Source organism: Pyxicephalus adspersus, chromosome 1, assembly GCF_032062135.1.
Source record: "Pyxicephalus adspersus chromosome 1, UCB_Pads_2.0, whole genome shotgun sequence".
NCBI lineage: Eukaryota > Metazoa > Chordata > Amphibia > Anura > Pyxicephalidae > Pyxicephalus > Pyxicephalus adspersus.
Genome location: NC_092858.1, coordinates 103,030,950 through 103,047,971, shown reverse-complemented (window position 1 = coordinate 103,047,971; position 17,022 = coordinate 103,030,950). Strand labels below are relative to the sequence as shown.

Below are 17,022 nucleotides of genomic sequence, written 5' to 3'. Positions count from 1 at the left end.
ATCAAGAGCTCCTTCTAAAAATAGAATACATAGCCATTGTTGTGCAACACTGAAGCCTCACAACCCTAGCATTGTCTTTGCTTAAAACTTTGATTTTATTTAATTTCCTTGTTCTATTTCCAGATCGATCTGAACAAAGTGCAGAAGGTCAGGAAAACTCAAATGACGATGAGTGATGCAATCCAGTGTAAATGAATGTGCTGTAACTTGTATATTGTACTGTATTTACATATGACAAAAGGCCTCAATAATATTTTGGTTTAGAATATTGTTTATTAAGTATGGATTACAAAAAAATAATGCATTGTAAGTTATTTGAAAATTGTTTTGACTTTTGAACAAAGTGAATGGTGACTTTCTCCCAATATGTAATACAGTTGGAAGGAAAACCTATTTACTAATTTATTAAGCAAAAAAATCTTTGTAAGAATAAGCTATTGGATTGTATGATGTATGAGTTACAATTTGTGTTGTATAGGCACATGGTAGGTTGAAACGCACCTCTGAAAGTGTGTTTGTGTATTTTATATGCGAAGGGCAGTGTATGGTTTGTTTATAAAAAGTACAAAATGATGCAGCTTTCCTATTAAAATAAAAAAAAATAAAAAAACCCATAGAATAATGGTTGCAATGCCTGATGTAAAATTGGAGAAATGAGCTGCAGGTCATGTGATAACAGGTAGGGAAGTACTGTGGTTTGATTTCTATGTAAGCCATGTTTCTCTATCATCTCTGCATCTTCTTCCTTTATCAATGACTTGCACTATTGCATTTTTTAAAGCATTACCAGTGCATGCTCAACTTTGCAATACCAAATATATTTTGTCAGGGAAAATGAAATGTAACATTTCAATAAAACTCTGTTCTAAAATGTATTCTATTGTTTGCTGGTATGTAAAAATTGTGTCTCAATATTACAGTGACTGCTTCAAGTGTTTGTGTTGTAGGTTGTGTAAATATATATATATATATATATATATAAAATATTATACAGTATTTATATTACTGGACTCACCTCATGCCCTATTCATGTTGTCAACCAGAAACAAGATATATCGATAGGAGTAATGCAATAAACAATAATTGAGGAAAAGTTACACAGATAGAGACGAGTGAGACAATTTTTAAAACTATTTTGTTTAATATGTTATCCAGTGTGTGCATTAAGGTGTAATATCATTAGTCAAATTTCAAAGGATATGTGGGATTTAGTTTCATTACCTCCCATTCGAGAAATGCATCACAATTTCCCTCCTTCGCAGTCACAGTGAATTGTTTACATTTGCTGACTTATAAAATACATTGGGTATAAGATAACTACATGTAACAAAATAGCAGTCTCTACTACCATGTGATATAGGACTGTCTCCTGATCACTAGGGGGGTCCATTTATAACATTTCACAGGGTTCACACATTGTTCACCTAGGATGCAATTAAAAACAAAGTTTGCACATTTGTAAATGCAGGCAATCTTGGAAAGTAGGTGTATCAATATCCAAGTCTACCATAAAGAGAAGACTGCATGAAAGTAAATACAGAGGGTGCACTGCAAGGTTCCTCACATTTTTATCCAATCTTTTTGTTCAACCCACTGAATTAAAGCCTGAAAGTCTGCAGTATAATTGCATGAGTTGTTTCATTTTAAATAATTGTGGTAATGTACAGAACCAAAATTTGAAAAAAGTTGTCTCTGTCCAAATATTTCTGGACCTAACTGTATATGCAAAATAGTCATGCAACGCCATTCTATGACCTAGAAAGGAATAAAATTTGAACAGCAATCAGGCTCTGTCTATTTGGGTATTACACCTGGCATCAATAATGCACAAAACCCTTACTGAGAAGTCTACAGAGAAAGTTTGTGCATACTGCAAAGAGTGCGCAATAGTTACTGGAAAACAAACCCAACCACATAACATAATGCAATAAAATGCAAAACCATTAGCTCTCTACTTCTTAGTTGGAGTATGCCTGTTAATTGTGAGAAAGGCTGGCGCATACACACAATATTGATTCTGGGATCAACAAGTCTTGAAGATGTAAAGCAAAAAACCTGAAACCAACAAAAACTAAACATATATTCATGCTGACTGGAATAACTACACTAAACATTCGATGTACAGTTGTCAGTGGAATAGAGAAGACAACAGATGGCTGCATGCATTTTTTTAGACACAATCCATGTTGAAATTGATTGAAACCATATGAAACTTTTGAGGATAATATACACCCATTAGTACTTTCTGCCACTACACCTAATCAGACAAATTTAGACATTAATGGACCTTGAAAAGGTAAATAAAAAACAGAAAATGATAAATGTATTTTTTCAGGGAGGACCCCTTCTATTTTTACCACTCTAGCAGTAAAGACTGAATGTGAATGATGGAATTGCCCAGGAGGCTTTGGGCTGCTCCTTCTTCGCATGCACCATCTCACGCCTGCCCAGTGTGAGATCAGGTGACAGATGATGGCAGCGCCCGCTGGAGTGGGAATGACTGCACTTGGATTGTGGAGCAATTAAGGGCTCTCAAAAAACAAAGGTCTTATTTTTTTTTTATATATATATAAAAGTTCTGCTTGAAGACACTATCATTCTATCATAAATGCAATTAAAGAGTAGTAGAACCTGACATTAAAGAGAATTGTTAATATACCTTGAAAGCAAGCAATTTATTTTATAACATTGCTTCTCATTACTGGACAGAATATCCTTTAAAAACATTGTCTTAATACTTTGCAAGAAATAGGAAAATAAGAGTAGCACATTTTGATAAGGTAGCATTTTCTGAGAGATTATTCTGTCATTATTTCCCACACATAGGGTAGCAAAATCTGATTTAGCGAGGAACATCGTTTATACCCATTGCGCCTTGTTTCACAATCACTTTCCCTGCGCCCTCTGCTGGCTGACCTTGGCCCCGCCTACATGTGGGTGTGACGTATTTACGTGAAACAACTGACTACGCGTGCGCCTAGAGTCTCGTGCCGCGATGGAAGCTGCGTGCAATGTGTGTAGTGCGGGCAGTGTGAAGTATCGCTGTCCTGGGTGCCGGGTTCGCTAGTAAGTTCTGATCATTATTCAGTGATTTGTTCGCTGTGGGCAGGGACCTAGGCATCCGCAGTGACCTCAGCCTCACGTGGGCTCTGTATTACGTTGCACGTGCTGTTATAATACTTGCTGTTATCATTAAATGTCATTTATTGTACATTCCTTGTGTGTTTCCAATGAAAAGATCCTGTAAGAGGTGAAGGGAGGAGGCTGCCATTGCTGTATTGAGTTAAAGGCTCAGGTTGTTGGACTCATCCTGATGTTAGCCATGTGGCAGCTTACTTCCTCGACATCACTGGCTGCATGCTGTGGCTACCAGCCTAGTATTCATTGACCTGTTGGGTGCTTCAAGATCATAAACACTTCCCAGACCACAGAGCTGACTATCTACATATTGTCTGTTCTAAAGTCCCCTAAATTAGCTCTGCACCCAATCTGGATGCCATTTCAGCTGCTAAAGCAAGAGCACAGCCAGCATTCATTGCACTTTACCAGCCAGACTGAGGAGCTTTATGGAAGGATCAGAGTATTATGTGCATAAAATCTGCATATTCATGATCGGAAACATTGGTCTCTTGTTAAAGTTCTCAAGGTATTGGGTTTTATCTAAAGCTGTGCTCACGTTGTGCTTTGCTTGTAAAATCTTTGTGATTGTGATGATTTCTTGTTTGTTTCTCCCTGATTTGTTTTTTTTTTCCTATATACAGTTGCTCCTTGGCCTGCTACAAGACACATAAAGGTAATATTCTGTTTTCTAGTCTGTGTGGTGATATCGTAAGATTTGTTCTGGTGTGGTCCGTGTTATGTAGAGATGGGCCCAGCATGGAGGGAAGCTTCAGCAGAGATTAGATTGTCCATACACATAGAGCTGGCCCCAGACTCCGTGTCACTGCCTGGAGGGGGTCATTGTATGTGTAGTACATGGAAGATATAATGGGAGCTGCTGAATGAAGGATATGATATAGGTCAAGCATTGAATAAAGGTTGTGGATTCATTACTTTACCATATTGTCTGCTCTGCATTCACCTGCAGAAATATGTGAACATGATTTTTTTTCTTTTGATACATGTTAGTGCAGGTTGCACCATCTGTGATATGTTCAGTTTGTAAAGCAGCAGTATGGTGGTGGTGATGGCTGCCCAAAATGTAAACCTATTACTGTTCTTATTTTACAAAGCCAGGAGAAAAAGCACAGTAAGATGGCCTGCAAGTCTCTTGATCAGCTTTTCTACCAATTACAGTGTTCTCTAAAGCTTCATTCCCACTAGAAGGAAAACGCTGTGCCATCCAATGTCTTACAATGCAGACACCTGTGTGGCTGTTTAATGTGCTGCTGACTCCATTACATTACACTGAAGTGTGCAACGCACAAAAATGGACAGAAATGCGTTCAGTGCTGCTTGACAAAACCTACTTCAGTGCAACGCATAGGTGGAAACATCGGACTTTGCTTTCTAAGCATTATCTGATATCCTTGCATATTGCATACTATGTGAAAGGCAATGAACAGCACTGGACCACACATAGTGAGCACAATGCCTAATGGAACATCACAGCCTGCATGTTGTGAATGACTCCTGTGAAGTACACACTGCAAAATCTAGTACTGTGCAGACTGACACTTCTATAAATAGGTTCCTTTAACACATTTTTTTTCTGCCTTCACACAAGATTGCTATGAAAATGTTTGTTTCTGTTGGTTGTATGTGTATGAAAAAATGTACCCAAATAAAAAAAGTAAAAAAAAAAAAATGTGGGTTTCCTTTGCCATATAGCTAAGGTGCACAATAATGTGTTTTATCATGTGCTGTTAATGATATATTTAGGCCAATTTAATGTACAGTAATAAAAACAGTAGACAGGGAAATGCAGCGTACATGAAACTAAACTGAAGACCAATGATCTACCAGTTTAAAGTGAACCATTGCTTTACCCATACAGGAAAAGTTTTCTTTAAAGCCACCCCTTCTTCTAGAATCACATACTGAGCAGTACGTTTAATTGAGGTGAATGTAGAGGCAGTGGAATAATACAAAGGTGCTTATGTGTAGCATTTAATTGTGGGTAAAGCATAGGGTTTCTTCAAAGTCTTAATAAAAGTGACTGCAGATTCTCTTGTGTGTTTGTGTGTGAGATTTCCCCATGCATTGTTATGGATCCTTGCAGTCTGAAGACTGAAAGTCATTTGGCTTACCCCCCATGCTGGTCACCCTGTCAGTGAACTTGGCTTTATACTGAAAAGGGAGCAGCCAGATTTGTTTGCCTCCTATTAAATCTACATTCAAGATTTAACTTGATGATCATCTTTGTGGATGTTTTAATGCAGGTATGTACTGTACATTCAAAAAAAGTCTTTATTGATACCGTATTTACAGCTTTGTTTTAGGTTGTTTGGCTTTAAAGCATAACTTTACTTAACCCTGTTTGGTTGCAATGCAGCTGTGGCAGGTTCAGTGCTGTCTGTGTGTGCACGGTACAGTTTAGAGCTTAACAAAAAGCCGTCAGGAGCCAGGGGCCTTTTTTGACAAAAAGATAGTTCTACCTCCTCGTGGTTTGTTTTTACAGTTTAGGTCCGCTTTATCTAATTTGCCTGCTAAAGTTGTATAAAGATATAGCTCCCTACATTTGCCATTTTCTATTATTTTGTAGAGACATGTCTTCGCAGAGAAGCTACAACATCTACAGAAGCCTCATTGCCAGCTGCGTCAAGACGTGAACCACAGCAGAACAATGGTAATAGTAGTTTACTTGATTAGTTTGGTTAAGAAAAGCTTAGAGCTTGGTTTTAATAAACAGCTTGGAATTGTAAGCTAAGTTCAGTATTCTTTCTTGGGTCCATCCCAAAAGCATTAGAGCAGGAGTGTCCAAACTTTTTGCAAAGAGGGCCAGATTTGGTGAGGTGAAAAATGTGTGGGGGCCAACCATTCAGCACGTACTTGCGGTTAGTGTGGGTGTGGTCTGCACTGGTCCACACAGCACACGCCCACCAGGGTGACAGGAGGGATTCCCTGTGCACAGTCTCCGGTCTTAGTGCGGGCTCCGTGCAGAGCACATTCTTAGAATCGGATGCTGATGAGCAGGCTGATAATTGCAAGGCGGTTAATCAACTCTAATAAAATATAAAATAGCTTTTTTGTATGTGTGTGTTGTTTATACTGTGGTCAGTGCTGGTGGGCCACATATTATTGATTTTGACAGAGGCTGCGGAAATCTAAACACGGGCCGCAATTGGCCTCCAGGCCGGACTTTGGACATGCATTAGAGTAAGGCTAAGACGCTGGCTTTGTCACGTGGTCAATGGTACCTTCATATAACTCTAGCTAGGGACAAAACGAAAGCAGCCAAAGCTTTATTGTGGTTTGTTCCTAGAAAAAAAAGTGAAATGCAATTATAAAAGCATGTACACGTCAATAAACATCAGTGATATGTGGATACCAGGATCACATAAAACCATTTATGTTGTGAGGCCAAGTGAAAGTATATATACCGTTTCTTTAAAATGTGATGTCATGAACGTTTGTCTTGGGTGACATTTGACTTAGGACTGGTGTGTCTGTGGCCAACTGTATTTATCACTATTCTATGAAGGACATTTGCAGAATTGTTCTTTCCCTCGTGTTTCTTGCAGATAGTCACTTTTTGCTGGAAAGCTGCAATCTTCTTACATCTGACCTTGACTTACTCAAAATCAGCATATGTATATACTGTAATGATTGAGTGATAAAAATTTATTTAGGTATTATATTTAATAAAGTTAAGTTAAATATAAAATCTGGACAGGGAATGTTGTGAGTTCAAATTGTAAGCACTCTAGATTGTGTATCCAAATTTGAAATTGTTCTATTTGATTTGTTCTAGCTGGCAATTTGATTGAAGATGATGAATCTGACAAAGTCTCTCTACAGAAGCTAAAAATGTTGGGTAAGAATACTTAATTACTGTATGCTTGTTATTCTGTAGTATAGGCTCCGGGTCATCTGATGACAGACGTGACATCAATGTAGCCCTCTATACAGTAATTGGGAACTGTGTGATTGATAAAGTGAAATTTCGTCAAATATTTCCCATTATTTACAGGCAATTTTTTGTTTTTTACATTATTGCATAAAAAAATCACCTGTTGTCTCATATTGTGAGATCAGATTTCTTTGGTTACCTTTGTCTGTGAAAATCAAAATTGAGTGCATTTATTGTTTGTTTTTTTTTCTCCAATTCAGTCTTGCAAATATTAAGTGGCTTTTCTTTTCCACCTTTTACAGGGGAGTCAGAGGAGGTAAAGCATTTATTACTCAATCCGCATCTTCGGCAATTGGTTGCAGCACTTGACCAGGCTGAAAACAAAGATCTGGAATTAAAAAAATATATGCAAGAACCTTTGTTTGTAGAATTTGCAGACCAATGCCTTTCTATTGTAGAGGAAGAAGAGAAAGAAAATGTGATTCTGGACTGATGGCAGTATTTGTATACCAGGAAGCGTATCTAAGTTGTTCTGTGGCTATTGTACCAGGAAGAAAAAGATACAAAACAATGTGAAGCTCTGTGTGGGCTTTACATTTTTTTCCTTAATATTTATGGTGACGGAGCTATTCCGGCTACCATTCTTTGAGTGAGCCAGGTGGAGTTGTTGGAACATATCCCTACACCTTACTACATAAGGAGCTAGATGCGGATGGAATTCAGTATCTTTAAAAAATCTGTAAGTATGAATGGAACCCAATCTTATGTGTATTTCTTATATCGGGCACTCCATTTTGGTTCCATACTGTTTTTTTTTTTTTTTTATCTACATAAACATCTTCAAGTTTTGAAGAGCTATGTTGATCTAAAATAGGTTAGTAGACTATCTTTTTTTTTTTTTTTTTTGGTTTAATACAACCTTTTGTGTATTGTCCTTAAGCTTGTATTTCTGTTTGTTGTTTTTATACCAGATCTTGAGCATACAGCGATGATTACATAGAATAAAAACAGGCTTATCTAACACAGCTGCATGAAGTGTTTCTGAAATTCTTTGAAGGCAGTGGGTTCTCTAAAAGATAACAATTTTGCCCTATGAATTATAGCAAAGTTTTATATTTAGATTTTTTTTTTTTTTTTAAAGACATATTTTCTCAGTAGAACATGCGATGCCTTAATATATTCAAACACTTAATGAAAACATCCTGGATACAAATTAGTATTTTTGAAAGCCTGATACAAAAAATAACCACCAAACTAAACAATTTTGATGTATGAAGTACATTCCGTGGAACTTGTGTGCAAATGTTCAGTTTTTTCCAAAGTAACATTTGTTACTAAAAAGTTAAATTGTTTAGTAAAGTACAATCTTATTTGAATGGAGGAATATATCTATATTTTGGACAGTATAATAAATTATTAAATGTCTTATAAAATAAAATGTGAAAGAATGCTAAACATGCATAGTTACATAGTAGGTTAGGTTGAAAAAAAATCTATAGTAGTTCCCTAAACTACTTCCTGAGGGAGCCTATTCCACATTTTCACAGACCTTACAGTGAAGAATCCTTTCCTTATCCGGAGCCTAAACTTTTTTTCCTCCAGGTGCAGAGTGCCCTCTTCAGCTGTGTACACACTTCCAATTATAGTCGTTGGAAAGGATCTTTCACGATCCATTCCAACAACTATCCACTGCACGATGCATGAACGAGTGCTGTACATACAGCACCGTTCTGCCCCATGCAGAGGGGCGGGGGAGAACGATGGAGTGGCACCCCATTCCCCCCCCATCAAGTCTATGATATACCAGAACCTCCAGATTTTTTTCCATTTCTGACTTCTGACAGTATGAAGCATGCATGTTGTTAGCCCACAAGTGCATTACTTTACATTTATCTATATAAAATATCATTTGGCTGCCCAATCAAACAGTACATCCAGGCCTGCTTGTAGATTATAGACATCCTGTATGGACATAATTCCATTACATAGTTTGGTGTCATCTGCAAACACAGAAATGGTACTTTTATTCCCAAATTCTATACCATTTATAAAGATGTTCAACAGTAAAAGTCCCAACACTGAACCCTGGCGTACCCCACTAATAACCCTAGACCATTCAGAGTATGAATCATTAATTACAACTCTCTGGATGCCGTCTTTAAGCCAGTTCTCTATCCATTTACAGATTGACTTTTCTAAACCTATTGACTCTACCTTGCATATTACCCATCTGTGGGGTACAGCGTCAAACGCTTTAGCAAAGTCCAAGTACACTATATCAACTGCTATTTCACTGTTTACTTACTTCCTCACAAAAAGAGTATTTTGTTTTCTTGAAGCCATGCTAACTATCACTTATAGAGAAGTGTCTGACAGCAAATATTATATAGTTGTTTATCAAACTCTCTAGGACCTTTCCAACTATGGACGCTAAACGAACTGGTCTGTAGTTACCTGGTAATTACTTTGCTCCCTTTTTGAAGATAGGAACCACATTGGCCCTACGCCAGTTCATTGGTACCATGCCAGTGACTAAAGAGTCTCTAAAAATTAGAAATAATGGCTTTGAAATAACCAAGCTCAGCTCTTTGAGAACACATGGATGTAATCCATCAGGTCCTGGTGCTTTATCAACCTTAACTTTGCCCAACTGTTTCTCAATCATATCAATTTTGGGCCATTGTGACTCATTTAAGGCAGTGACGATGCTAATATGCTTCTCCCTTTAATCTGTTCTGCTAAATCAAGCAATAGTGGAAAGTAATACGGAGACAGATTCAGACACACTGAAGAAATATTTGTATGTTTGTTTTTTTTACCTGGACCAAGTAGTGTGTTTTTATTTGTGTAAAGTTCAAATATACAGGCAAAACCTTGGAATATTTGTCTCTTATTCCTGGGTTGGTTTGTTTAAAGTGTAACTCAAAACGCAAACAAAAACAAACTTCTCCATCACTATCCTCCACATCCTGACATTTCATCTGGTTTTGGTACAGGGGAGTAATCTCTAAGTAAAGTTCTGCATTAAAACAACTTTTTTGATCATTTATGTTCTCAAAAACATTTACAATGGCTATTTTATTATAAATAGTGATATTCAACATATCTGATATACAGTTACAGAGTGTTACAAATCTCTGTGGAAAATAGAATCCAATTCTACTTTACTGTCACTTGGGACAGCTCGTTTTCAAACGCATACAGAGAAGTCAGTGCAAAACACCCATTTACATACTGTGTAATTTGGGCAAGGATGTATAATACATAAAAGACTTAACATAATACCATCTATTAATAATTATTGCACATTGATCAACAAAGTGTAAAATTAGTGTCAAAAGTCTTTAAAATATGGGAAAAGCCCTTTTTAAAAATACATTATTTGTACTTCATCCAACAGCTTTGATCATTTGACTTTTTCCAGCAAAATCTCATTAAAACCAGATACATTGTGATTAAGTGCCTCAGGACATATGTTGGCAAAGTGCAGTGGTGACCTCTTGCAGTGGAACTTGACAGCCCTCTAAAAATAAAGAAAAAAAGTGTTTAGAGATTCTTACATTCTAGGAGATTTAGCCAGTTAGAATGCTGTCAAATTTGGGTAGTTATGTAAACCACTGTCGCTAGCAGAACTCTTTTAGACATAGTATATAATTCCTTAAAATTGGCTTCCAATTTATAGAGTACTTGGGATCAAACTGTTCTGTAACTTATAGTAATAGGCAGTGAATGGACCTAAAACGTTTGAAAAACCTTGTCTGCCATGACCTTGATTGGGCAGAAAAAAAGTTTCATGATTTCTATAATTTCTACTAATGACAAAGTGTATGGGTAAGCCATGACTAAGACATGTGCACCTTTACCAGTCAAAAATTCAAACTTGAAGGCGCTTGGCTTAGATAATCAAGATGGCCTAGGACTGTATAGTATAGAGGATTAGAAAGAAGAATTTGGCAGCTCCCTGTGATGGAAAGGTGAATATAGCAGTTTTAGTTCCACTTTTGTAGGAGGTCGACATCAGTCAGTAAAAGAGAGATGATCATTGCCAAGCTTGTTTTCTCTAGCAAGACTAAACCACAACCTCAAATTCTGCATGCTTCAATTGATTTTTACAGGTCAGCTATAGCTACCTTCATACTTCCATCAAGTCAATAAAATTGCATTCTGTGATGTGTTCAGCAATGAATGGGAGAAGATTGCCCTGTGTTATCATGTGTATAGAGACACACTTTTGGGCAGATGTATGTGTTCATAACGCTTACCTGAGGTAATGCTCGAATGGATGTTATGCCATGTTCAGATCGATTTACCTCTGCCTTGTACCCGTTATTTCTGCTAAGCACATTTAGACATGCCAGGAGATAAAGGTGCCTATTAAACCCGTCAGCCATCACTGTCTTCCGGATAGGTGGAGCCCGAGACAGCACAAAACCAAGAATCCAAGACTGAAACACTTCATTAGTGATCTGAGGGCTTTCTTGCATGGAATCTGTTTTTGAGGTATTGAGACCTTTAACTGGGGAACCTTTTAAAGTTTGTGTGTTTTCCATCTCTGAAGAATCATCAAGCTCAACCGCTGCTAAGGCTTCCAGTTTTTCCTTTAGAAAATGCAAAAAGTCTTCAAAATACTTATGTGAAAATGAATGCACAGCACTGTGTATGCTTTATTGAAGCAATCTAAAGTAGTTGCTGAAACTATTTCCTGAGAGAGCCGACTCCACATTTTCACAGACCTTACAGTGAAGAATCCCTTCCTTATCCAGAGCTTAAACTTCTATTCCTCCAGACGCAAAGAGTGACCTATAGTTCTATGTAATGATCTCAAAGTGAATAATTGGGAAGAGTGTTCTCTATATGGACCATTTATATATTTATACAGGGTGATCATATCCCCCCCTTAAACGTCTCGTCTCGTCTCAAGGGAGAATAGATTCAGTTCAGCTAATCTCTCCTCATAGCTGAGCTCCTCCATTACTTTTAATAATTTAGTTGCCCTTCTCTGCACTCTCTCCAATTCCACAATGTCCTTTTTGTGAACTGGTGGCCAAAACTGGACTGCATATTCCAAATGTGGTCTGACCAATGCTTTGTACAGGGGCAGGATAATGTCTCCATGTTGTTGGCCCCCAAGTGCATAACTTTACATTTATCTATATAAAATGTCATTTGCCCCTTGGCTGCCAAATCAAACAGTACATCCAGATCTGCTTGTAGATTATAGACATCCTGTATGGACTTAACTCCATTACATAGTTTGATGTCATCTGGAAACACAAATCTCAAACTCTATATCATTTAGATGAGAATGAGAATCATTATAAAGAATACCAAATACACACTGACTCCTGCAAACGTCATATACCTGCTTGAATAGCTGTAGCCGCCCGCCTTTGTCTGGCCAGCTTCCTCTGTCTGTATCTTCTCCAGCAGCACTGAATACAGAATGCTCTCTGGGAGAAAACCCGCTCCCTTTGCTTTTCAAGTAGGTCTATCTAATAAATATTAAAAGAAATTATCATCACATGCAAGCCGAGGCAAGTGTAAGAGGCTGAAGCAGACTATTAAAAAAAAAAAAAAACACATTTATAGAGATGGGAGACATAACAGAACCAAAGCAAACAGTCTCTGCAGTTTTATTTATGTGAATCAGTGGTATGTGTTCATGGGCAGATACAGAAGTAAGAATCCTTTTTTCTCATATTTTACAAACACAGCTGTCTAAGGTGGATTTCTTGTGAAAATAAATAACATTTTTAAGATTTATTTTAAAATGATTAGATTTGGGAAATAAAAATGTAATTTGCTTCCAAATGATACCGACTAACTGCTATCAGATGTGGTGGGTTCTGTGATCAAGAGGTGTTTCTCAGTAGCCGATAAAAGCATTCTATATTAGTAGTTTAGAGCATTACTTGGTAATAGGCTTTGAGAACAGAATTAACTTCATATCTTTGATATCTTTAGAACCGAAATCAGGGCAAATGTATATTACACAGCCCACTAAAGTTCTAAATGTTTATGACAAACCAATTGAATTTCTGCCTCATTGATAATCCCAATACCACCACTGTCTAGTTGGATCTACTAGATCTACCCATCTACTTGGAACTTCAGCTTTGGTTTTTCCTTCAGGTAAAAGGTATGTTATTGAACATGGTAAGTAAGACTTTGGCCATATACACAACCTTTCTTTGGGTGTTCCTGCAAACTATTTGTCAGGGTAAAACAATGTCTTCATTTGGCTGTTAAATGGCAATTGTAGTTTTAAGGGAAACTTCCTGTATTGGGCTAAAATTTTTGGAACAGGAAGTCGACATGCTAACTTTGGAAAGTTTTGTCATTTAGTGAGGAGTAAAGTTTTTGTCTTGGTCAGCTTTGTACTCATATTGACAGTCCTGAACTGACTGTATGATAACTGTAGGAGTACATTTATAACTATACGCAAAATGTACAAAGGCTAAACATAAAATGTTGAAAACAAAACCATTTCTTACCACTGAGTGTGTGAGGAACACTTTTGTGGTACCACAGTGGGCTAGTGTGTTGGGTGATGTAGTGTCCACATACAATTGTGGCAAGGCAGCATGCAAAATGGCTTGTGATATCAGCTGCAATTCATTGCTCCCCTCCTCCAAATCAGGACCTAAAAAAAAAAAGCAAAGAAAAATATAAAAGCTGCATGGTTTAATGGACTTAATTTAGTTGTTGGTGTAATAAACTGTATTTGTCTTTAGTTTGTCAGATCCAAGCTGTCACAGACAAGCTGTTCTTAACATTTTACGTCAGGACACAGCACCATTTACTGGTTGGCCAACAATAATGCATAAAGGATCATTTAAAGTTGAACTAAAGTCCCAATATACAAAATAAAGGATAAGGCAGGTGGTTAATGCAGAAAGGGACAGGCAATGTCCTTTCTGCAATAACATGTGTTACCTGCCTGCTCACACCAGGAATATCTAATAAAGCTGAGCTGCACAAGTATATGTAGTAGTCAATGTACTGTAGGTAGCAAATATTTCACATAAACAAGAATAAATATTCATAATGTATTGCACAACATACATAGATCTGTTCAGTGCAGCAACTCAGTTTTACCACATGCTAGTCAAACCACATATTTACCTCAAATTTTAAAATGCTTGATCCAGCCAGGAGGTACACAGAATAGGAACTAGTAAGAGAAGCAGGAATAAAAGAAGATGATAACAGTAAGGAGAAAGTGACAGAAGACAGCATGACAAGAAAGTTGGGCAACAAGCATGCAGATTTTTTTCCCCTCCATGTTTGTCTTGATATTTTAGAAAAGGTTTGTTGTATTTTATACCAAAAGATTATCCTATTTCAGGCCAGGAAAATGTGAATTACAGATGTGCATAAACAAAATTACAATATTCTTAGAGCTGAATTTCAGGCGGATGTAAAAATACTATTTAATATAGTACATTGAGAGTTCATTGTACCTTTTACATGATCCCCTGTGCCACAAAACTCATTTGGTAAAGGGTGACACAAGAGTGGCAGAATTTCAAAGTAAACCGCATATGGCCAAGCAGTGTGGCAGGTATTTGTAAATCACAAGAGTCTGAATCACTGCAATTTTGGCAATCAAAGTATATTGCCTATATTTATTTTCACACTGAATTAGGCTGTTTGTACAGAATTTAGCTCTAAGCCTATAACTGAAAGCTAATTCACAATATTAAGTTTATAAATAATACACCAAATCATGGATTTAAATGTGTGGATTCTTACGTTTTAAGAAAAAAACCACAACATAGGATGCTACTGTAATGATGGGTTTGGACAAAGAAAAACATTGCCCAAATACACATCCTTTCCTAGAGGTAAAAGACTTATGGGTTAAAAGACTTGACCATCATACTCAGGGCTGCAGATTGGCACTTGTTTCTTAGGCCTCCATTAACAGATCTAAAAAAACAGGAGGGCTGAATCGCTTTTATGATCAGAGTTGCTAGGACACCCCTGTTTATTAAGTGTTCTTATTCTTGTTGTACACTAATAATTTAGAACATGCCATTACATTCTTCAGAGTTTTGTGAATACACAGATCTTTTAGATCAGTTTCCCTACCATCACACCAAAACAAAACACAATTTGGAAAGCCAAGTATTTACTACAGAGAGAATTCAAGGGCCCCATACAAATAGGGTCACTTGTGAAAATGGAATTAAAGATCATTGATCCTAGCACCCACTGACAAACAAAAGTATACTTATTGAGTACTGGTAAACATAGCGACCACAGGTAGAGGGGTAAAAAATATTCGGAAACTCATTATCCAAGAGACCTCTAAAAATAAAATGTATTGTTCTGAAAAGGGGAAATAAAACTGTAATAACAATAATGAATGACAATATAAGGGGATTGATCAGACTAAGCAGAAAGTGATAGAAAGAATGAAAAGAAAAAGTTTGTTAAACTGACCACTATCCCTGATATATTTATATTTTACAGTTCTATCAAAATAAAAAAAAATAGTCCAATACCAGTCAGAGATCATTTGTAAAAAATATCAAAATGCAGTAAGCGAAAATAGTATTGTTTGCTACCCCTTTCCCTTCCTCAGGGTTCTCTTCAATAATAATTAATTCTGCCTGACAAATATCTTTTGTGTGCTATTACCTCGTCTCTTCTTAGCAGGTGATAAGCCATTGACATGATTCTGCATTTCTATCCTGTGTTGACTGGGTGCAATCAAACCATAACGCTCCGCAAAGCTTTGAAAAGAAATCCTTTGAGAGAAAAATTTGTAAATATGTAAAACATTCTAAAAAAGATATTTTCTATTTTTTACTCTTGCCCATTTATTGAACATAAAAGCAGGCCTTTAACAAAATAACTGATACCTATCCTGCCCTGACCATGCTTTTATAATTAAACCCCTTTATGTATTTAGAACGATGAAGACACTGATGCTGGCTTTTATTTTAGGACATACTATATATTTTTTTTTATTATGTTCAGTACTAAAAACACACCTAATTATAAATGAGGAAATATACATAATCAATATTTCTCTATTTCACATTTATCATTTACAGCCAGTAGAAGGAAGTCTGTATCCTATGAAAACAAAGTCTTACAACCATTGACCTGAATAGCAGGAGCACTTTCTCTTTCTCTCTCCTTTAGTGAATATGACATTTTTTTTAATTATTTATCTAGATAGGTGCAAGCTCATAGCCATAGATTAACTATAAAAGTCAACAATATTTGAAAAACTCTTGCAAAAGAGCCATATATTTTTAAATAAAATTTATCAAAAAACATTTTAGTTTCCCATTAAGGCCTGTACAGTAAAAGCTCATACCTGATAGGAAAGCCTGCTGCACTAATGTTAATAGTTTCCACTATGCCGCAAGCTTCAAGCTGACTCAGAACCTGCAATACATCATTTAGAAATCAGGATAATATCACAAGCAAGGTAACGCCTACCGATCTTTAATATGATTTTTTCAGTCATGTCACATGTTATAATTAAAGTATGATGTGTAAAATGTACATCATTAGCAAAGTTTGCTTCTTCAAATATGGATAAAGTATACCTCTTCTTTTCGAAAATCCATCGCTCTGCAGTCCATGTTTGGCTTAATACATCTAATATAGTGTGGGGTTGTATTGTGCAAAATCTGCATCAAGCTTTCAAGTGATCCCTTAAAATAAAACAGACACAGTAATGCTCAATATATAAATAGCTTCATAAAGTACAAGGACCAAAACTACAATGGTTTTTACCAGTGAACCTGATTTGTACTGTCATGCTCAGTACAAGATTAAATATTAGAAGCAATGCATCATACCTTAAACTTAGAGACTACAGTAGTAGGTGAAGTCCTACTGTACGTGGACACGTCAGGTGGTTTGCTGTTTTCCAATGGGAAAAGCCTTTGAAGCAAATTGTCTGTAGACTCTTGTAGAAGCTGAATGAGTTCTGGCGGAACAGGATCCTAAATGAGAAAAACAACAGTTTACATTATAATAAAAAA

At 36.7% G+C, this 17,022-nt stretch overlaps 3 protein-coding genes across 8 annotated transcripts in view; 2 read left to right on the top strand and 1 right to left on the bottom strand.

The window, feature by feature from the left end:
• DCAF6 (DDB1 and CUL4 associated factor 6) overlaps window positions 1-875 on the top strand; it is a 52,916-nt gene extending 52,041 nt beyond the window's left edge. For all 5 annotated transcript variants that reach the window (XM_072421892.1, XM_072421883.1, XM_072421877.1 and 2 more), the window contains one exon: window positions 124-875. In XM_072421892.1, the coding sequence (XP_072277993.1) occupies window positions 124-176 (53 nt within the window). In that variant the 3' untranslated portion in view covers window positions 177-875. The remainder of the gene's footprint in view (window positions 1-123) is intronic.
• Window positions 876-2,930: 2,055 nt separating this feature from the next.
• Window positions 2,931-8,037, top strand: ZNHIT3 (zinc finger HIT-type containing 3). 2 transcript variants are annotated; one of them, XM_072421848.1, is made up of 5 exons: window positions 2,931-3,066; window positions 3,762-3,793; window positions 5,705-5,788; window positions 6,914-6,976; window positions 7,315-8,037. In XM_072421848.1, exons 1-5 carry the CDS (start codon window positions 2,996-2,998, stop codon window positions 7,503-7,505), a joined length of 441 nt encoding a protein of 146 aa, XP_072277949.1. In that variant the 5' UTR covers window positions 2,931-2,995; the 3' UTR covers window positions 7,506-8,037. The 2 variants fall into 2 exon arrangements, with proteins under 2 accessions (XP_072277949.1, XP_072277940.1); XM_072421839.1 differs by lacking the exon at window positions 2,931-3,066 and adding an exon at window positions 3,104-3,646.
• Window positions 8,038-9,672: 1,635 nt separating this feature from the next.
• Window positions 9,673-17,022, bottom strand: part of MYO19 (myosin XIX) — a gene marked incomplete in the record, with an annotated part of 32,955 nt that continues 25,605 nt past the window's right edge. Inside the window, 8 exon segments of the mRNA XM_072410228.1 lie at window positions 9,673-10,535; window positions 11,275-11,669; window positions 12,375-12,504; window positions 13,507-13,655; window positions 15,659-15,768; window positions 16,347-16,417; window positions 16,582-16,689; window positions 16,837-16,983. Of these exon segments, the coding sequence (XP_072266329.1) occupies window positions 10,419-10,535; window positions 11,275-11,669; window positions 12,375-12,504; window positions 13,507-13,655; window positions 15,659-15,768; window positions 16,347-16,417; window positions 16,582-16,689; window positions 16,837-16,983 (1,227 nt within the window).

What these genes read in the sequence shown, in the direction of transcription:
- ZNHIT3 (XM_072421839.1), top strand. Translation starts at nt 3,567, where the DNA reads ATGGAAGGATCAGAGTATTATGTGCATAAAATCTGCATATTCATGATC. An exon ending in CTGCTACAAGACACATAAAG is followed by an intron (nt 3,794 to 5,704) that starts GTAATATTCTGT and finishes ATTATTTTGTAG; the next exon opens with AGACATGTCTTCGCAGAGAA. An exon ending in TGAACCACAGCAGAACAATG is followed by an intron (nt 5,789 to 6,913) that starts GTAATAGTAGTT and finishes GATTTGTTCTAG; the next exon opens with CTGGCAATTTGATTGAAGAT.